At 38.6% G+C, this 20,412-nt stretch overlaps 1 protein-coding gene across 2 annotated transcripts in view; it reads right to left on the reverse strand.

The window, feature by feature from the left end:
* MYLK4 (myosin light chain kinase family member 4) overlaps positions 1–20,412 on the reverse strand; it is a 108,699-nt gene that overhangs the window by 68,713 nt on the left and 19,574 nt on the right. The window contains exon 1 of one of the 2 annotated variants that reach the window (XM_036446538.2): positions 20,116–20,406. The exons of the other annotated variant lie outside the window; for it this stretch is intronic. Coding sequence (XP_036302431.1) covers positions 20,116–20,256 — 141 coding nt within the window. The 5' untranslated portion in view covers positions 20,257–20,406. Of the gene's footprint in view, positions 1–20,115; positions 20,407–20,412 lie in introns of those variants that run through there. 2 annotated transcript variants of the gene reach the window in all.

The raw sequence follows: 20,412 nt of genomic DNA on the forward strand, positions 1-20,412 counted from the left end.
TCAGACCTGTCAAAGCGATGTAAGCAGGCTGCCCTTCCATATCTCCACTCAGGGGCAGCTATGAGGTGCTACTCTCTTCATTTGTAGCCAGACAGGTCTGAAAGGGCACGCAACCTAAGCCATGGCCATAGCCCCTGGCTGCTCTGGCCCTCTCTCTCTGCCTTGCCCCTCCTTCACTGCCCTGGTGATGAAACCTCATTGAGCATGTGCCCCCTCTGCTGCTCTGACTCTATTCCTGCTCATCCTTCAGGTGCAAACAGAAACATCACTGGTTCAAAGAGGCCCTTCTTAATCCCTACACATTAGGTGCACCCCTGCATCTGTTCTTCTCTTAACCTTCGGCACTCTTTTCCATTGCCTGGCTTCTCTGTAAGATGGGGGAGGGGGGGGGGGAGAGATTGCTGTTTCTTTTATTCATCACTGTATCCAACCTCTCCTACACACCCATTGGGTGCTCAACAAATATTGATGAAATAAATAAATGCCAGACTTTGTGATTCCACTTTCATATACCTATTTTATCTTTTATTCTAAAGGACTTGGAGACTTGACTCCAAAGTTAGAATTATAAGGTAATTGGTGGGGGAGAGTGAGAGAGAAAGAGGCAGAGAGAGAGAGAGAGAGAGAGAGAGAGAGAGAGAGAGAGAGGGAGGGGGAGGGAGAGAGAGAGAGAGAATGTCAGCAAGCAGAAAGGTTACACTAAAATAGATGGTCAAAGCATTATCCCTCCTACACGGCAGTGAGGTTATCTACAGGCAACCTGGCTGAGGGCCTGGGGGATGACTCCATTTGCACATAAACTTGAGTGAGAGAAGAAAAAGCACTAAACAGCATCCTCTGCAGGCCTGTCCCAGGAATTCAGCCTGGAGTAGGCTGCTGTATGCTCTTTGAAAGTCATAGCCCATAAGAATCACACTTGAATGTACTTGCTTTCTTTCTGATTCATATAATTAGACATTTTAACCTCGACTAAATGATAAGCTTCTAGAGCAGTGGTTCTCAACCTTTCTAATGCCACGACCCTTTAATACAGTTCCTCATGTTTTGGTGACCCTCAACCATAAAATTATTTTCATTGCTACTTCATAAGTGTAATTTTGCTACTGTTATGAATCATAATGTAAATATCTGTGTTTTATGATGGTCTTAGGCAACACTGCTAGCAGTTCTCAACCTTAGTAGGATAGCCTAAGATCATCAGAAAACACAGATATTTACATTACAATTCATAACAGACATTATGATTAATAACAGTAGCAAAATTACAGTTATGAAGTAGCAATGAAATTAATTTTATGGTTGAGGGGGTCACCACAACATGAGGAACTGTATTAAAGGGTCGTGGCATTAGAAAGGTTGAGAACCACTGTTCTAGAGAAACAGTAGCAATCATTTACTGCTAATGGTAGCTCCTGTTTATTGAGTCCTTACTTTGTACTAAGAGTAGTGCTAAGCATTTGATATATAGTCTCTATGGATTCTGTACTGCAGCCCACATGTCAGTGATATTATGCATCCCATCTTTCAAATACCTTTTTAGCAAGCCACAGGAATTGATGTAGGTCCTACAGCTAATCATAACAGGCACTGTAAATTCCATTTCTTTGGCCACATCTATATATCCTATCAGATACCTGGGCATTCAGAAAGAACCTAATAAATCTTTTCCATTTGGCCTGAGCAGAATGATGCAAGTCCTTATATTTCTAGTCACCACAGTTCTCACCTTGGCCCACATGGACAGCCCAAGTCTCTGACCCGGACCCTGATCTCGACAGAGTGATCCCAGGAATGCTGTGCTGTGCCAGGCCTTGCTGAGTAAACCCTGAAGCCACTGCAGACTAGGGAGAGTATGAGATCAGCATTCTGGGAGGTTAGCTGAGTCTCTTGTGAATACAGTAAAACTGAAACTCTACAAGATTTTGCAAGAATGACCAAAGGGACTGTGCTGGTGCCTCATCTGTGCTGAGAGCAACTCACATTGCAGAGAATTTTGGGCTCCACTCCATCTACTCTTGGCTGTTCCTCCAAAACATTCTTTCACGTCCAACCTTCCTTGACCCTCTGTCCCCAGCTATTTGTGGAAATATTTAGGGCTAAGAACACTGGGGTTGGATTTCAATCAATTTCACAAGTAGATTCAAGGAAGGTTTACTTTACTATAATTGTTCAGACAGAGGCAGATCCTTCTACTTTGGGCTTGCAAAACGATGCTCAGCTCAATTCTTCTTTGAATCTCTGTACTCTGTCCTACTTCTTTTAAAAGTATTTAAAGCTACTTATTTTATTCTGCATAAATCCTCTTTGGCTACTTCAACTAACATATCACATCTCTTCTACCAAAGTGTGAAAGAAGTCAGCCTTCTTTCTGGGAAAGTTTTTTGACTCTACCAAGTATGAGAGAACAAATATTAAATTCCACAAAGCATTTTTTTATTTTAATCTTGATGCAACTGATGCAAAAATAAAAGAGTTATGGCAGAAAATGAAGTATACACATAAAAACTATAGTTACCACCATTTTTTATGACTTACTTGAGGAGTGAGTAAGTTCCCCCTAATTAGGTTCCCCCAATCTCTAAAGATCAAAGAAACCTCAATGACAAAACAAGCAACAGAAGAGAAAATAAACTCAATAATATCAGTTGATTCATGTAGCAGTGACACAAAACAATATATGTGTGTTATTATATCAGCTAATATGTGTGTGTTATTATCAGCTTTATTGTATAGACAAGAAACCCCAAGTGGCCACAAGACAAACTTACTAACTTAACTATCGGGGGTAATGATATTCATCCTCTAAAGAAAGCAAATATTTCAAATTTTCATGTATTTTTTAATAGTCTAACCAAACCCCAGCACTGTTATTAATATCACATTCTTAGTTGCCAATTTTCATCTCCTTATATGAGCATATTTAAGGACAGAAGAAGGAAAATGAGCTGGATAGTAATCAAATGGCTTTATTAGAACAGTGCTAACCATACTTCTGATGAGAATCCCCTGGGACTGGCAGTCAAGATGGCAGAGTAGGTAAACACTGTGCTCACCTCCTCCTATGACCTGCCTGGACTCATGCTGCTAACTTTCCTCAAAGGTTCACAAACCCCAAATAAGCAGCCCCATAGCTCTTCCTAAGTGGCCCCAACCCAGGCACTAGTGACAGCCAGCCTCGGTTCCCAGTCTGGCCTCTACCTGATGCCCCCAAGCCTAGCACAGGTGACTTCTATCTTCAGATCATTCTGTAGCTCCTACCAGGTGGCTCCAGGCCAGGCAAAGGCAGCAACCTAATTTGATCAGCACCAGAATGCCACCCAAGAAGCCCCAGAACTAACATATCTAGTGGCTAGCTTCAGACTAAACTAGAGCACCACCCAACCAAGACTACAAACAATATACCCAAAGGATAGAGTCAGCAAGCACCAGAGCAGCACTAAAATAAATCCTGCCGAGCAAGACCAGCCTCTGCACAACAGCTCATTCTCTGTAGTCAAGGCTACTTCTCATAACCAGTCAGACTGAGAGTCAGTCTCTCACATGACATTACAATAGGAATCAAGGCTCAACTACAACCAAAAGGCACATACAACCCACACAAGAAACACAAGAGAGGACTCAGTTTAGGTGACCAGGGAGACTGCACCACTGGGACCCACTGGATAACTATGCTGCCAAGATGGGGAGACATACAGATTTACATAATATATAGAAACATACACAACCAAAATGAAGAGACAAAGACACACATCCCAAATAAAAGACTAGGACAAAACTTAAGAAAAAGAACTAAACAAAACTGAGACAAACAAGTACTTAAATGCAGAGTTCAAAACACTGGTTAAAAGGATGCTCAATAAATTTAGAGGAAGAGTAGATGATCTTTATGAGAACTTCAACAAACAGATAGGAAAGTTTAAGCATAACAAACATAGGATCTAATCAGTGGTTTGAAATACAAGGTAGCATAAAACACTCATTTTGAACAGCAAAAAGAAAAACTAATTTTAAAAATTAGGATAGTTTAAAGGACCTCTGGGATAGCATCAAGCATAACAACACTCACATCATAGGGGTGTCAGAAGGAAAAGAAAGAGAACGAAGGATTGAAAACCTATTTGAAAAAATACAGAAAATTTCCCTAACCTGGCCAAGGACATACACATAGAAGTCCCAGGAAGCACAGAGAGTCCCAAACGAGATGAACCCAAAAAGACCACAGCAAGACACATAATAATTAAAATGCCAGAAGTTAAAGACAAAGATAAAATCTTAAAAGCAATAAGAGAAAAGCAGTTTCTTACCTATAAGGGAGCTCCCAGAAGACTGTCGGATAATTTCTTAGCAGAAACTTTGCAGGCCAGAAGGGATTGACTGATGGTAAGTAAGGACTTACCATTAAGATTACTATACCCAGAAAGACAAGCATTTAGAATCAAAGGAGAGATTAAAGCCTTCCCAGACAAGAAAAAGCTAAAGGAGTTCATCACCACCAAACCGCTATTATAAGAAATGTCAAAAAGACTTTTTAAAAAATGTTCAAAAATATGAATGAGAAAATATTGCAAAAAAAATTCTCACTGACAAAAGGCAGACACAGAATAGAAGCAGTGGATACACTAACACTGTAACTAGTCAAAGGTTAAAAGGCAAAAATATGAAGATCATGTGTAATTGCAACAGTAAATTAAGGGATACACACAGACAAAAAGAAATAAAAAATAACAACAAAAACATAAATGTGGAGGGAGTGGTAAAATGGTAATGATTCTAGAATGTGTTCAATCTAAGAGACCATCTGCTTTAAAAGACTGCAAAACCATCGCTTGGTAAATATAAAGCACATGGCAACCATAAACAAAAAATCTACAAGAAATAAAGAGAAAGGAATTCAAACTCAACATTACAGAAAGTCATCAACATACAAGAGAAGAGAGCAAGAGTATAATGAATAAGAAACAACCTCAAAAACAACCAGAAAGCAATTCATAAAATGGCAAGATCTATCTATCTACCAATGATTACTTTAAATGTAAATGGGTTAAATATTCCAATCAAAAGACAAATGGGTAAAGAAGTGGTACATACATACAATGGAATACTACTTGGTCTTAAAAAAGAATGAAATCTTACCATTTGCAACAGCATGGGTGAACACAAAAAGTATTGAGCTAAGTGAAATAAGTCACACAGAGAAAGACAAATGCCTTATAATTTCACTTATATGTGGAATCTAAAAAAACAGAATAAACAAATAAATGAAACAGAAACAGACTCATAGATATAGAGAACAAACTGATGGTTACCAGATGGTAGGTAAGTAGAGAGCTGGGTGAAAAAGATGAAGGTGTTAATAAGTACTAATTGTTAATTACAAAATAGTCATGGGGATGTAAAGTACAAATCTTAGGACAAATCTTATATATAATAATAAAAGCCTAATATGCTAAGTGTCTGATCATCCATTCAACTAATCAAAGCATAATATGCTAAGGGTATGCTAAGGCCACTCAGCCACTAGCTATGACATGCACTAACCACCAGGGGCAGACACTCCAACCGGCAGGTTAGCTTGCTGCTGGGGTCCAGCTGATTGAGACTGAGCAAGACAGGCCAGACTTGCCCTGGAGCCCTCCCACAGTCCCTCCCCAGCTGGCCAACCTCCTGTGTCCCTCTCCAGTCCAGATTGTGTACCAATGAGTCCCTTGACCTGGCCTGCACCCTCTTGCAATCTGGGACTCCTCAGGGGATGTTGGAGAGTCAGAGTCAGTGTGGGCCCAATCCTGCAGTCCAGGCTTGAGGGACCCCCATTGGTGCAAGAATTTGTGTATCAGGCCTCTAGTAGTCAATAACGTTGTAATAACTATGTGTGATGTCAGGAAGGTGTAAGACTTATTGGAGGATCACTTCATAAGTTATAAAATGTCTAACCACTATGCTATGCACCTGAACTAATATAATATTGAATGTCAACTTTAATTGTAACATGAAAAATAAAATTAAAAAGAACAATAAAATAAAAGCTATCATTAATCCTCCCCCAAAAAATAAAGGAAATAAGTGAAACAAACAAAAAAGAAATAAACTCTTAGATACAGAGAACATTTTGGTGATTGCCAGGTAAGAGGAGACCTGGGGGGATGAATGAAAAGAGGAAAGGATTAAGATATACAAATTTCCAATTATAAAAACAGTTACAGAGATGCAAAGTACAACATAGAAAATTTAGTCAATAATACATGGTAAGGCAAAAGTAGGTTTACAGTTGTGAGTATATGAAACAGTTTATTCTTATGTTGATAGTTATTAATTTTTGTATTGTTTTCCATACAAATAACTAAAAACCTACTTTTGCCCCACCCTATATTGTACTGCATATGATTTTGGGTGGTTATTAGACTTATGTAATGATTATTAATATCTAATGACTATATTAATATCTAATGAGATTATTAATAATTAATGACTATGTTGTATTTCTGAAACTAATATAATATTGTATGTCAACTGTAATTGAAAACTAAAAGAAAATTTTTTTAGTGAATCCCCTGGAGGTTATTAAAAACAGATTCCTGGGCTCCATTCATGGAGATTCTGCTTTCGTAGTTTATTGGGTCTAGGGGGCCTCCCCTCATGATTCTCAACTTCAGGAGAGTTTGAGAAACACCGCCTTAGCACAGTAGTTCCCATCCCAGATAAACAAAGATCAGAGTCACATACAAAGTCAAGGTCATTTAACCAATGTGAGTGGCAAACTCACAGGTACCAGTGATCTTCCCACTTGACCCTGGGACCTTCTGAATTTAAAGTAATCCTAAAACTAGCAAGAATAGAATGCAAAGGATTCAGTCACTCTGCAAGGTATGTTCTCATTTTTACATACTAGAAAGCACCTGCAGAAGTAACTGAGTTGCGAGTTAGATTCTTACATACTATATTCCTTTACTCAGTACATATGTGGCTTTCATATGAACTGCCTTCTGCCATGTCGACAAGAGCAGACCAAGGAATTTCTATGACATAGCATCTCAACACAGGGCCACCACCTTCAGATGGGTGAGAATCTGCATGGCCAACATATCTCTGAGAATCAATGTGGCCCTCACAAGGAAGGCAGGTCATGCCCAGCTTTTCACGTGTTCTCTCACCCTTCTTATCTCACTGGCCACAGTGCAAGTTCTGCATTTTGTCTGCCTGGGAAATCTAATGGAAAGAACTATTATTAGACATATTTATTTTATCAAGGAAAATATGCTCTGAAAATGTTCAAGAAAGGATTTGGGATATTGTCTGGTTCCCAAGGATCAGCCTGAGAGACCCATGGGAGAACACACACACACACACACACACACACACACACACACACACACACACACATATATATATATATATATATATATATATATATATATATATATATATATATTATGGATATGGCTATACACACACACACATACTTAGGTAAACATTCACAATTGTAGTAGTAAATGTCTAGTTCTCTTTCAGCAATTTTTTTATAGCAAGCTTTAATTGACTTTCATCTTTCAATTGCAGAAGATAACGAATATTCTAGTGTTTCTCAAACTTTAATGTGCACATTAACCATCCAGGAATCTTATGAAAATGCAGGTTCCTATTCTGTAGATCTGGGTGGGACCAGGTGGTGCTGATGAGTCACTGACCACTCTCAGTGTAAGAGATTCTTATTGTTAGTGAATGACCACCATCATCACACATAAAATAGCAACTGTAAAAGATTAGAACATAAAAAAAGCAAGCAGACATATAAAAACTGTGTTAAAATTATCTCATTCTTTCTTGGATAACTCATTTCAAAAAGGGACTTCAGAATCTATGAATGCCCCTTGGCTATTCATTCAATTTTATTAGAGCTATTTCAGAGTGCAAGTTGATAGGCAAATTTTGACTTGAAAGAAAGAGGTAGCAGCTCGCCTTGTTCTTCAGAAGGGAGCAGAAAGCACCCAGAACTATATGCAGGTATCTCTTATTGAGAACAATTTAATCTGTGGGTAAATTGAGAAAGATGCTGAACACCAGATCACATCAACTTCTTTAAATTGATTCTGCCAGTCTAGAAATGATTACGATTTCATTCAAGTCAGCCTCCTGGAACTCTGGGGGAAAATGTTCAACACCAATATTACTCCAAATAACTATTTGGAGATTGCCCCTACTCATTACTTTGTTTAAATATTTGAAACAAGTATGTTAATAATTATGTTCACTTCTAAGACTAAAATATGAGATATTTTAGTAATAACTAGAACACACATGAAAATTTACTTTCATAGAACAGTTGTTACAAGGATACAAAGGACACAAGCAGTGATCCTCAGCTTTTTAGGGGGAGGCCCAACCATGAAATAAGAACACCAAATCCATCCCTACAAATGGTACATGGTATTTAAACAGGGTACTTAAAGGATGATGTAGTCAATGCAAACTCAGATGTCAGATTAGGATCAGCTGTGGAGGGACTTAAAATTGACCTTGAAGAATAGAAAGGATTTCTAAAGGCATAGAACTGGAGCAAGAGTGAGGACAAGGGTGGTGAAAAGTAAAAAGTGAGAACAGAAATTAAATTTGGGGTCACACTATTTGCTAACAGATAGGTCAACTAATTCAATCTTCCCAATTATCCTGAAAGGTTGCACTTTTACACCATTTTTGTGAACACAATACTGAGGCTCAGGTTAAATGATGAAGGCCACACAGCTGGTAATGGCTCCTACAGAGACTTGAATCTGGGTCTGTTTGATACCAAAGTCAATAACTGGTCATCTATCAACAAACCAGCATTCCCCAGGGCATATCGTAGGCACCCTAAGATGTGAATATAAATCAGGAAACAGAAGAGTTCAGTGGTCAAGTAAATTTTGAAAGTTCTTATGATAAAAACCAATGCTAACAATTTTTCAAGTAAATGTAATAAGTTAACATTTATTAAATGTTTCTCATGTGTGTGGTTTAAAATGGTTTTGCTTTTGTCACTTGAACAGGGGGACCTCTCAGAGCTTTTAATTTTTTTAAATATTTTTATTGATTTTTGAGAGAGAGAGAGAGAGAGAGAGAGAGAGAGAGGGAGAGAGAGAGAGAGAGAGAGAGAGAGAGAGAGACTCTGATGTGAGAGAAACATTGATTGGTTGCTTCCCATATGTTCCCCTGACCAAGGATCAAACCTGAAACCTAGGTATGTGCCCTGACCAGGAATCAAACCCTCAGCCTTTCAGTGTGCAGGACAATGTTCCAACCAACTGAGCCACACACGACAGGGCAGAGCTTTTAATATTTTAACATGCATTGAGAAGTTCCAATATTATGTGTTGAACAATAATATTAATAATCCCATATAAGATGTTACTGATCATGCATGCACATGATATTAAAGTAGAATAATTAGAAATGGATCAATAAGTTTCAACTATAAGTCATTATCTTCTGGTGGGCAAGCTTAAGTGTTAGACATTATGCCTGGTAACTTCCCATTCTTTCCTTTATCCCTAGTTAATTTTATTAGAATATACAATTCTGTAATAAATTGTGTGTGGCCATTTGAGCTCAGATCTAGGAATGGTTCTCAGGGAATGAGGACAGGAAGTTGGAGGTGGGAATGTAGCTTCTCCTATGGTATCCAACAGCTGGGAAAGTCAGTTCTGATTGTCCACCACTTGAAGTATTGAGACAAAGTATCTGGGCAGAACACCAGTGGAATTTCTCCCACCCGCTTTGTCATGACAGTGATAGCAATTGTTGCAATTTGTGAGTTTATAAATCTTTGTAAGCTGCACCACGCTTGAACAAACCACTCATTGTCCAATTCCCATGGCATGTTGGGTAATGTGTTCAATAAAATAATAGTCTCTGCCTTCTCTCATGTTCTACTAAGATCATGTGGCCAAATCCTCTGTATATTAAATAAGATGATCCCACCATTAAGCATTTCAACCTTTTTATTTTTAAAGTTATGTTCCCATTATCTTGTATGTAGTTGTACATCTTGAATGAGCATTGGTGCTGAACTGGATGCAGTGCCTTTCTCCCTCTGAAGAGAAGATAACTCATCTTATCTGTACACATCCTTAAGTGCCAGTGGGAGAAACAAACCCATTTTGCCATCATCCCAGTGGGAATGAAAAGGAGACACCTGAGAAAACTTGCAAGGTGTCACATACAGAATTTGTGTCTGATGTCCAATAGGATGTGACAGGGAACACAAAGGGTCAATATTGCAGGATGGCCAAGTGCCAAGATCACTAAAGTTTCCAGTCTAGTCGCTGTAAAATAGGGGAGGAAATTCAGGGTGGAAAGATGTTAAAGAAGAAGAGTCCTTCAGGAAACTAGACCTGTGGGACACACAGCAGGGCATCAAAAGATGCCCAGTGTTAATAAAGCTTCCTATTTGGTTTACGGAGCACTTTCTCCATGCCAAGCACGATGTTAACTGGATTATACAACAATCCTATGGAGTCAGTATCATTAAACCCAGATGAGGAGAAGGGTTGAGAGAGGCTCGATACTATGCTCAGTGTCCTAAAGATAGCAGGAGGCAGAAATGAAATTCAATTTGTAGTCTCACACTGAACATACCAGAAAGTAAACAATGTCTCATGTTGTAACTTCTAATTATTATGCAAACCACCCAAACATATTATCTATCTTTAGTGAAAAGGCAATTCCATTTAATAATCAAGACATAATTATGGTTAATAAAGTATGGGAAATATAAAAACTGTATAACAAAAAAAAAGTAAGTTTTTTTGAGCATGCTGACAAACAGCATTTAGTTTATAATCTCCCAAATGTATTATATGTTTTAAATAATCATCAGTCCCAGTGTATTCTTCCTGTGTTCATGAACCAACAGCTGAAAGAGGGTGCTGACTGCAGATCCATGACACCAATTCCAACAATTAGGTTCTCTGAAGTGCTTTGATTTCTCCACGGGGCTGCAGAAACTTTTGTAACTTTTGCCCACTAGAGGTCACTGTTACCTCATGGTCTCAGAGCCAAGCTCCGGTTTGTCAGTTTGCCTTGAAAAATGAACTAGCTCCTGTTACCCATTGGTCTGCCTGTATTTACATCTTTGTGCCTGTAGTATCTATTAAATTACCCGATAAAGAATTGAAACAAAAAGCCAAAACAATCATCAAATGTGAACTATGTTTCAGATCACGTGAAGATAATACAAACTGTCCTTAGAAAATTCATCAGAGATAATTTGTCTTCAAATTTGAATTTAAAACATCTTGTTTTAAAAAATACATTCTAGTTAAATCTTCTATAGAGAAGCTGAATTATCTGTATCATAATTCAAAATAGTGTTGGGCAAACTAATCCATTCAAAAAGAAATAACAGTATATAATTGCATAACTTTGGGCAAGTTCCTGACATCACTAAGCCTCAGTTTACTTATCTATAAAAAAAAAAGAGGTGATGATTATACCGAATTAATGGGGCCATTATGAGGATTAACTGAAGTGCTTGCTGTGTGCAAAGTGCTTGTCACAGTGCCTGGAACACAAGCAACACAACATAAATGTCAGAAATTGTTTGTATTATCTACAGAGCCCAGCAAGGTAGTGCCTGCAAGGTTTAGACGAGTTCATATTTGTAAAATGCTTAGTACAGGATCTGGCACACAGCAAAAACTATTTACATGTTTGCTAAATAAGTAAATAGATCTCTGTTTAAATCATAAATAGGTAAAATGCAAAAACAGCCTTAAGAATGTAGAAACTTACTCATATCATAATATCAATTCAACATGCTCATTCTAGAAGGTTGGGAAGAAGTGAGACCTAACACTTGTAATTATCCATTTTTAAATTGTTAAGCAACAAGAATTTTCCAAGGAGTTTAAAGAAAGACCTTAACATAAAACACCTCTATAAATACATTGAGCTGCAGACTGAAAGAGCCTTTTGCAATCCAAATGCATCTTCTATGCTTATCCTTAGCAAATGATCACGTTTTATCAGATTCTACCTCTTTTTGTAAATGAAATGCTTTGCATCTTTGAGTTCCAAGCATCTGCCCTGCAACCTGTGTCATATTTCGCAGTAATTATGGGAGAACCCCAGCAGGGCCAATGCTGTGCTTTGTGCAGCAGGGGGCTCAGCAATTCTTTATTGAGTAAATTAACCCAGAATCTAGGCACAAAGATCAAAATGAATATTTATACTGATATAGTCTAATTAAGTACATTTTTGTTCCTGCTTTATCAAAGACATTCTTAAGCAAGTCTGGCTTTTTATTTTTTTTATTTTTTTTAATATATTTTATTGATTTTTTTTTGCCCCCCTCCTTCCCTCCCACATATCCCCTCCCTCCCCAGAGTTTTGTGTCCATTGGTTGTACTTATATGCATGTATAAAAGTCCTTCGGTTGATCTGTTATCTCTCCCAGATCTTCCTCCCCTCCACGCTGTAATTTGACAGTCTACTTGTTGATATACTGTCTCTATATCTATCTTTTGGTTCATCAGTTTATAATGTTCTTTATCATCCACAAATGAGTGAGGTCATGTGGTGTTTCTCTTTCACTGATTGGCTTATTTAACTCAGCATGATGTTCTCCAATTCCATCCAGGTTGCTGCAAATGATGAGAATTCCCTCTTTTTTATGACAGTATAGTATTCCATTGTGTAGATGTACCAAAGTTTTTTGATCCAATCATCTGCTGACGGGCACCTAGGCTGTTTCCAAATTCTGGCTATTGTAGATTGTGCTGCTATGAACATAGGGGTGCATATATCCTTTCTGATTGATGTTTCTAGTTTCTTGGGATATATTCCTAGAAGTGGGATTACTGGGTCAAATGGGAGTTCCATTTTCAGTTTTTTGAGGAAACTCCACACTGTTCTCCACAGTGGTTGCACCAGTCTGCATTCCCACCAGCAATGCAAGAGGGTTCGTTTTTCTTCGCAACCTCACCAACACTTGTCGTTTGTTGACTTGTTGATGTTGGCCATTCTGACAGGTGTGAGATGGTACCGCATTGTTGTTTTGATTTGCATCTCTCGGACAATTAGTGACTTTGAGCATGTTTTCATGTGCCTTTTGACCTTTCTTCTGTCTTCTTTTAAAAATGTTCTATTTAGGTCCATTGCCCATTTTTTAATTGGATTATTCATCTTCCTTTTATTTAGTTGTATAAGCTGTTTGTAGATGTTAGAGATTAAACCTTTATCAGTGGTATCATTTGCAAATATGTTCTCCCACACCGTGGGCTTTCTTGTTGTTTTGTTGATGGTTTCTTTTGCTGTAAAAAAGCTTTTTATTTTGATGTAGTCCCATTTGTTTATTTTCTCTTTAGCTTCCATTGCCCTAGGGGTAGTATCAGTGAAGAAGTTCTTTTGGCATACGTCTGAGATTTTGCTGCCTGTGGATGCTTCTAGTGTTTTTATGGTTTCCCGTCTGATGTTTAAGTCCTGTATCCATTTTGAGTTTATTTTTGTGAATGGTGTAAGTTGGTAAACTAGTTTCATTCTTTTGCAAGTGTCTGTCCAATTTTCCCAACACCATTTATTGAAGAAACTGTCTTGACTCCATTGTATATTCGTGCCTCCTTTGTCAAATATTAATTGAGCATAGTGATTTGGGTTGATATCTGGGTTCTCAGTTCTATTCCATTGATCTATATGTCTGTTCTTGTGCCAGCACCAGGCTGTTTTGAGAACAGTGGCTTTGTAATATAGTTTGAAGTCTGGTATTGAGATCCCTCCTACCTTACTCTTCTTTCTCAGGATTGCTGTGGCTATTCGGGGTCTTTTATTGTTCCAAATGAACTTTTGGAGAGTTCTTTCTAGGTCGGTGAAATATGTCGTTGGTATTTTAATGGGGAGTGCATTGAACCTATAGATTGCTTTAGGAAGTATGGACATTTTGATGATGTTGATTCTACCAATCCATGAACATGGTATGTTCTTCCATCTCCTTACATCTTCCTCTATCTCTTTTTTCAGTGTCGTGTAGTTTTCCGCAAATAGGTCCTTTACTTCCTTAGTTAAATTTATTCGTAGGTATCTTAATTTTTTTGGTGCGATGGTAAATGGAATTGCTTTTTTAGTCTCTCTGCAGTTTCACTGTTGGTGTATAGAAATGCCATGGATTTCTTGGCATTAATTTTGTATCCTGCTACATTGCCAAAGTCATTTATTAAGTCAATTAGTTTTTTAATGGAGTCTTTTGGGTTTTTTATGTACAATATCATGTCATCTGCAAATAAGGATAACTTTACTTCTTCTTTTCCAATTTGGATGCTTTTTATTTCCTCCTCTTGTCTAATTGCAATGGCTAGTACTTCCAGTACTATGTCAAACAGGAGTGGTGAGAGTGGGCATCCCTGTCTTGTTCCTGTTCTTAAAGGGAATGGTTTTAGTTTTTGCCCATTGAGTATAATGTTGGCTGTGGGTTTATCATATATAGCTTTTATTATGTTGAGGTATGATCCTTGTACTCCCACCTTGTTAAGAGTTTTTATCAGAAAAGGGTGTTGGATTTTATCAAATGCTTTTCTGCATCAATTGATATGACTATATGATTTTTATCTTTCAATTTGTTTATGTGATGTATCACGTTTATTGATTTGCGGATATTGTACCATCCTTGCATTCCTGGAATAAATCCTACTTGGTCGTGGTGTATGATCTTTGTGATGTTCTTCTGGAGTCGATTTGCTAGAATTTTGTTGAGGATTTTGGCATCTATGTTCATGAGGGATATTGGCCTGTAATTCTCTTTCATTGAGTTGTCTTTATCTGGTTTTGGTATTAGGGTGATGCTGGCTTCATAGAAGGAGTTTGGAAGTGTTCCTTCCTCTTGGATTTTTTGGAATAGTCTGAGGAGGATAGGTTTTAGTTCTTCCTTGAATGTTTGGTAAAACTCTCCTGTGAAGCCATCTGGCCCTGGGCTTTTGTTTGCTGGAAGCTTTTGGATGACTGTTTCAATTTCTTCCCACGTCACTGGTCTATTGAGGTTTTTAGATTCTTCCTGATTGAGTTTTGGCAGTTTGTATTTTTCTAGGAATATGTCCATTTCCTCCAGGTTATTCAGTTTGTTGGAACAGAGTTGTTCGTAGTATTTTGTAACAATCCGTTGTATTTCGGTGGGGTCTGTTGTTATTTCACCTCTTTCATTTCTGATTTTGTTTATTTGGGTCCTCTCTCTTTGTTTCTTGGTCAGCCTGGCTAGAGGTCCATCTATCTTGTTTATCCTTTCAAAGAACCAGCTCTTGGTTTTGTTGATCTTACGTATTGTTTCTTTGGTCTCTATGTCGTTTATCTGTGCTCTGATTTTTGTTATTTCCTTCCTTCTGCTTACACTGGGCTTTTTTTGTTGCTCTTTTTCTAACTCTTTGAGTTGTAGAGTTAGATCATCTGTTACCATTTTTTCTAGTTTTTTGCAATAGGCTTGTAAGGATATGAACTTCCCTCTCAAAATTGCTTTTGCTGTGTCCCATAGATTTTGGATTGTTGTGTTTTCATTGTCATTTGTTTCCAGGATGTTTTTAATTTCTTCCTTGATTTCTCTGGTAACCCAGTCCTTGTTTAATAGCATGTTGTTTAGTCTCCATGTGTTTGATTTCTTTGGATTATTTTTATTGTAGTTAATTTCCAGTTTTATGCCATTATGATCTGAGAAGATGCTTGATATGATTTCTATCTTCTTGAATTTGAAAAGACTTTGCCTATGTCCCAAAATGTGGTCTATCTTTGAGAATGTCCCATGTGCACTTGAGAAGAATGTATATTCTGTGGCTTTGGGGTAGAATATTCTGAAGATGACCCTGGCATACCAAAAAACAATGGAGCAAAAGTTCCACTTATATTATTGTATATGGCTGGCAGTGAGAGGATGCTAATTTTTATATATCTTTTTATTGATTTCAGAAAGGAAAGGAAATGAAGTGAGAGAGAAACAATAATGACATGAGAGAACCATTGAGTAGCTGCCTCCTGCACTTCCCCCTACTGGAGATTAAGCCCAAAACCCATGAAACCCAGGCATGTGCCCCGACGGGGAATTGAACCCATGACCACCTGATTCATAGGTCACCTGGTTCAGGTAAAACACTGAACCATGCTGGCCAGGCAAGAGAGTGCTATTATCTAACATTTATATTATACAGAAGGTAAAGTCCTTTCCCAAGAACACACACAGACACACACACACAAATACATTATGAATTAAAATCTTATATTTATAACTAATTCTTATAGTTACCCTTTATCTTAAGTTAGCTCAGATAAGCATTGAATTGTATAAAAAGTGTAAGAACAGAACTTTACATCCTTGTTCACTGCTCACATTTGGAATGCAAAAACTAGAGGCTAACGGTCAACTAGACAAGCCAGAGGCTTGGCTCTCACACCTCTCATTTCTAGCCTGCTCACTGCCTTTTTTTAGGTTTCCTGACACCTGGTCTCTGACAAGAGCATTAAACATGAGCCTTGCCAGCTCCCAGAATGAAGCCTTGGGGAAATTATTCTTAGAAGAGGAGCCTGGGTCCAATGAAGAAATAGGATGTTCATACCTAGAAAGAGGTGGTGCCAAGGCAGGAGGTCAACAGGCCTGGCTGGTGGTCAGCCACCCTGCAAGGTGGGCTGGCTGGTCTGGAGTCTGCCTGATCTGTGCTGGGCCCCCATGGGAAAGGCCAATGGGGAACCTTGGCAGTGACCAGGCCAAGTACTGCCAACCTTTTTGTGAAGGAGCCTGGCTCTAACCAAAGAAAACATGGAAAGAGCATCAGAAAATGTGGTTGGAAGACAATTCTCATTTTAGGATAGTCCCTTGATGACACAAATAGTGAGCAAGTCCATTTGATCTCTTGGCCTTTAAGTCTCCCCTACAGAAAAGGATTTAGCTAAATTGACCTCTACAGTCTCTCAAGGCTGTGCTCCTAACGTACCTGACCTTTGAGTCACAGCCTACATGCAGAGCACAGGCCAGTGGTGTCCACTCATTATGGAAATACCACAACAGCTATGCCCATGAGAATCTCTGGCTGCATGAAGCCACGAGCCATGGATTATAAGCTAGTTTGTGCTAGTATCCAAATGAGCACCTGTCATTTTTACACAATCAGTGGATGGTAAATCAAATATTCTTCCCTAATTAAAAGTCGTAAATGAGGTGTAAGTACTACTGGGACCCCAATGGGAGCCAGCACTTACCCATAAACCACTGAAAATTCCCGGGGACAGCCCTCAACCAGTGGGGATGGTGCCAGCTGGATCAGAACCCCAATGGGTGAACAGCTCTGAGGTCACCAGCCAGCAGTGGTCAGCTTGGCAATGTGACTTCACTGGATCTTCTCTCCTTCCCTACTTCACACTCCTCAGGCCCTCACTCTATGCCCTACAGTCAATTCCCAAAACGATACATCGACAATACATGCTCTTGTCTCAGCTCTGCTTTCTGATGGGACCTCAAGACCACATGGAGAACTCTGGTCTAAGCACATAAAAAGCACTAAACAAACTTTACCTGCTCTTGATTTTCTAAATGTCTGCTATTTAGAAGCAAGACTTCAGTTCTCTCTTCTCTCCGCTGCTGACTGCTTCTCAATTTCTCTGGTCTTTGTTATTGTCGCTACAGGGCAGGCAGAAAATGAGAAACGAAGCTGGAAGTGCCAAATGGCACACACAGGGCAGAGACCTGGAAACTGCTTCCACAAGCTAACTTGGGAAAACCTCATTGCTAGGGATCCAGGGTTAACTCACACCATTTTTAAAATTCACGTGTTATTGCATATTTGAACATTTAGAATAAGCATATCAAAACCATGGCTTCACTCTGTTATTGATTCTGCTCATTTTTTAAATGACTTGGTATATGAAAATAATCAATAGGAGTAAAATGGGTATGCAAATTAGCAAAAGTCATGGAGGTGGTATGTGAAAAATGAATGTCTGGGAAACACTTAGAGATGAATGTGCTCTTTACAGCCATTGTGTTTAGGTAAGCCAATAGGAACATTCGGGAACTTTGTTCTCACGTATATTATACATTTTCTTATTTACAATAGAAACATAGACTTGATTTGCAATATTTTATATTTTGTATTATAATGCTTTAACTTGTAGAAAGAGTAAATAAAATATGTTTTCTTATATTACCCCCAAATAACAGAACTAGCAAGAATTTTAATTATTCTGAGAACCTGAATTGACACAAATATAAATATGACTTATCGCCATGTTTGGGACAGCACACCCAGATGACACGGGCAGGGATCTTACCCCGTATATTGAATAAACCTTTCAGCTGTTTCGTGTTCTAAACAGATACAGAGCACATTAATATTACAAAGAGGATTCTCTGATGGCCCTATAAACAACTTTTTAAAACTGCTATGCTTATAGAAATGTCTAAGCCCGCATTTCTGAATAATTGTTAGCAAAGGGGAAAAGTGCAAGGATATGTTGTAGAATCTGATTACAAAGACATTTTTTAACAGTTAAAATTTTCCAAAACTTTTTAAAATCCACACCAACAGCACTCATAACTAGGCCATATATCTTGCCAACCTTTTCACTGGGAAATAGTTTGAGGGCTACATTCTCATAGCTTAGGTGAATAACATTCTAGCATTTCCCACAGGAGATATGTTAAACAGCCAAAAATTATGACTGCTTGGACACCAGTGACCAAGTCTGAAAACACAATCCTAATCATGATGTTAGGTCAGATCTAAAGAGATTTACAATGTTTTATGATGTCTTATTTAAATAAAAGAAATCCATTCATGTCTATCCATTATTTTCCCATCTCTCTTACTTTGTCCCCAAGGACGACAGACCAGGTGATAAACCATCCCAAGGTTTGGCATTTCTCCTGAAAGTGTACATAGGATCCCAGAAATGCTTACTGTGTCAGGGTCCCCGGCAAATCTGAGGCATTCAGAAAGCCTGAATCCAGGGCCCTCAATCTTCTAAACACGACCAAGATGCTGAGTTAGTAGTTTCTTGTTAAATAAGATGTAAGTAAAGCATTTATATACAAGGAGGAGCAAAAAGTTTACATAGAAAAAATACAATAATTAGTAAGTAAAATTACAAGAATAAACTCTGTGTTTCCCATACTCATAACTGTAAATCTACTTTTGCCCCCCTATATAGTCATAGGAAAATATTACTCAACTGCTTGGGGGAGGGAAAAATTTTTAATTAAATCATGCATTCTCAGTGGGGGTAACATCACCCCCCAAGAGGTAAAAAAAAAAAAATGTATCCTTTTTATATATAAAACACAGATATATCTTTAAAACCTAACAGATATACAGTCTATCTATGGTATTAAGATTTCATAGAAAGCGTTCGATTAGGGGAAAAAGCCAAAACTCTCTGGATGTGAGGTATATGACAATGGGAAAAGCTCAGGACCACCACTATAAATTCACTTCCTGTAGGAACAGTGATTCAGACTGTCTTCTGTAGCATCTTCTAAACTCTTACATTGTTCTAAAAATAACTTATTCTGTGTTAACTGATTAAAATGAATTAAATATGTGGAAAGGGCTGCTTTTCCAGATGCAATACCATCTCTTGGAAAGTGCTAATATCCTTAGAATCTGAGTTATTTTTCTTTTTTCTGAGTCCTACTCTTTTCCTGGCTGGATTCCATTCCTGGAATTGCTATGGTATCAAATGAAAGGCATCATGGGGCCAGGGTTCAAGGGAATAGCACAGAAGACCGTGCTGAAGAGCGTCCTCAGCACAGCGGTCACTCTTTAGAGACTGCTTTTGCCAGAGACTTCTTAACAAGGGAAAGGGAGTTTTGCTTTTGTGCCATTTTATTTTCTAATTGCCATATAAGTAGGAGAATGAAGAAATGCTGACTTAATTTTTAGCTCCCACAGGCAAAAACAGGTCGCCAACTTTAACATGCCCCAGGAATAGCTGCTTTGAGGTTCCCAAAAGGCGGTGCAAGTGTTGGAAACTTCGAAATGTAGCACCTGCCTCTATTACGGTATCACTGAGAGGGCAGTCTGGGGCATGCACTCCTTCCCCTCTGGCAAGCACCGCTCCCTGATTGAAAACATTTAGACAAGAGAAAAATGGATCTGTCTTAATTAAAAGTGGCAATACTACCTGTGTGTCCTCAGGAGCAGGAGCCTGTCTGTGACCTCCCTGTGTCATCCCGGACCGCAGCACACGCCAGAGTAAGGGAGATGAGATGAGGCACACACTACCTACAATCCAGACGTCTTTCCTTCTAAGTGGTAGGTCCATTCTCTGGGAGCGGCTATAAAGAAGTCACTTGGCTTATATGTTTCTTCCCTTTCCCACTCTAACACCAGCACATGTCCCAGCACTGGTTTGTTAGCACTCTGCTCTGAGGAGTAGGCAGTCAGTGTGAGATCACAGAGAGTGCTTGCAGGGCCCTGC

The sequence above is a fragment of the Pipistrellus kuhlii genome, unplaced genomic scaffold (genome assembly GCF_014108245.1).
Source record: "Pipistrellus kuhlii isolate mPipKuh1 unplaced genomic scaffold, mPipKuh1.p scaffold_m20_p_2, whole genome shotgun sequence".
In the NCBI taxonomy this organism is placed as follows: domain Eukaryota; kingdom Metazoa; phylum Chordata; class Mammalia; order Chiroptera; family Vespertilionidae; genus Pipistrellus; species Pipistrellus kuhlii.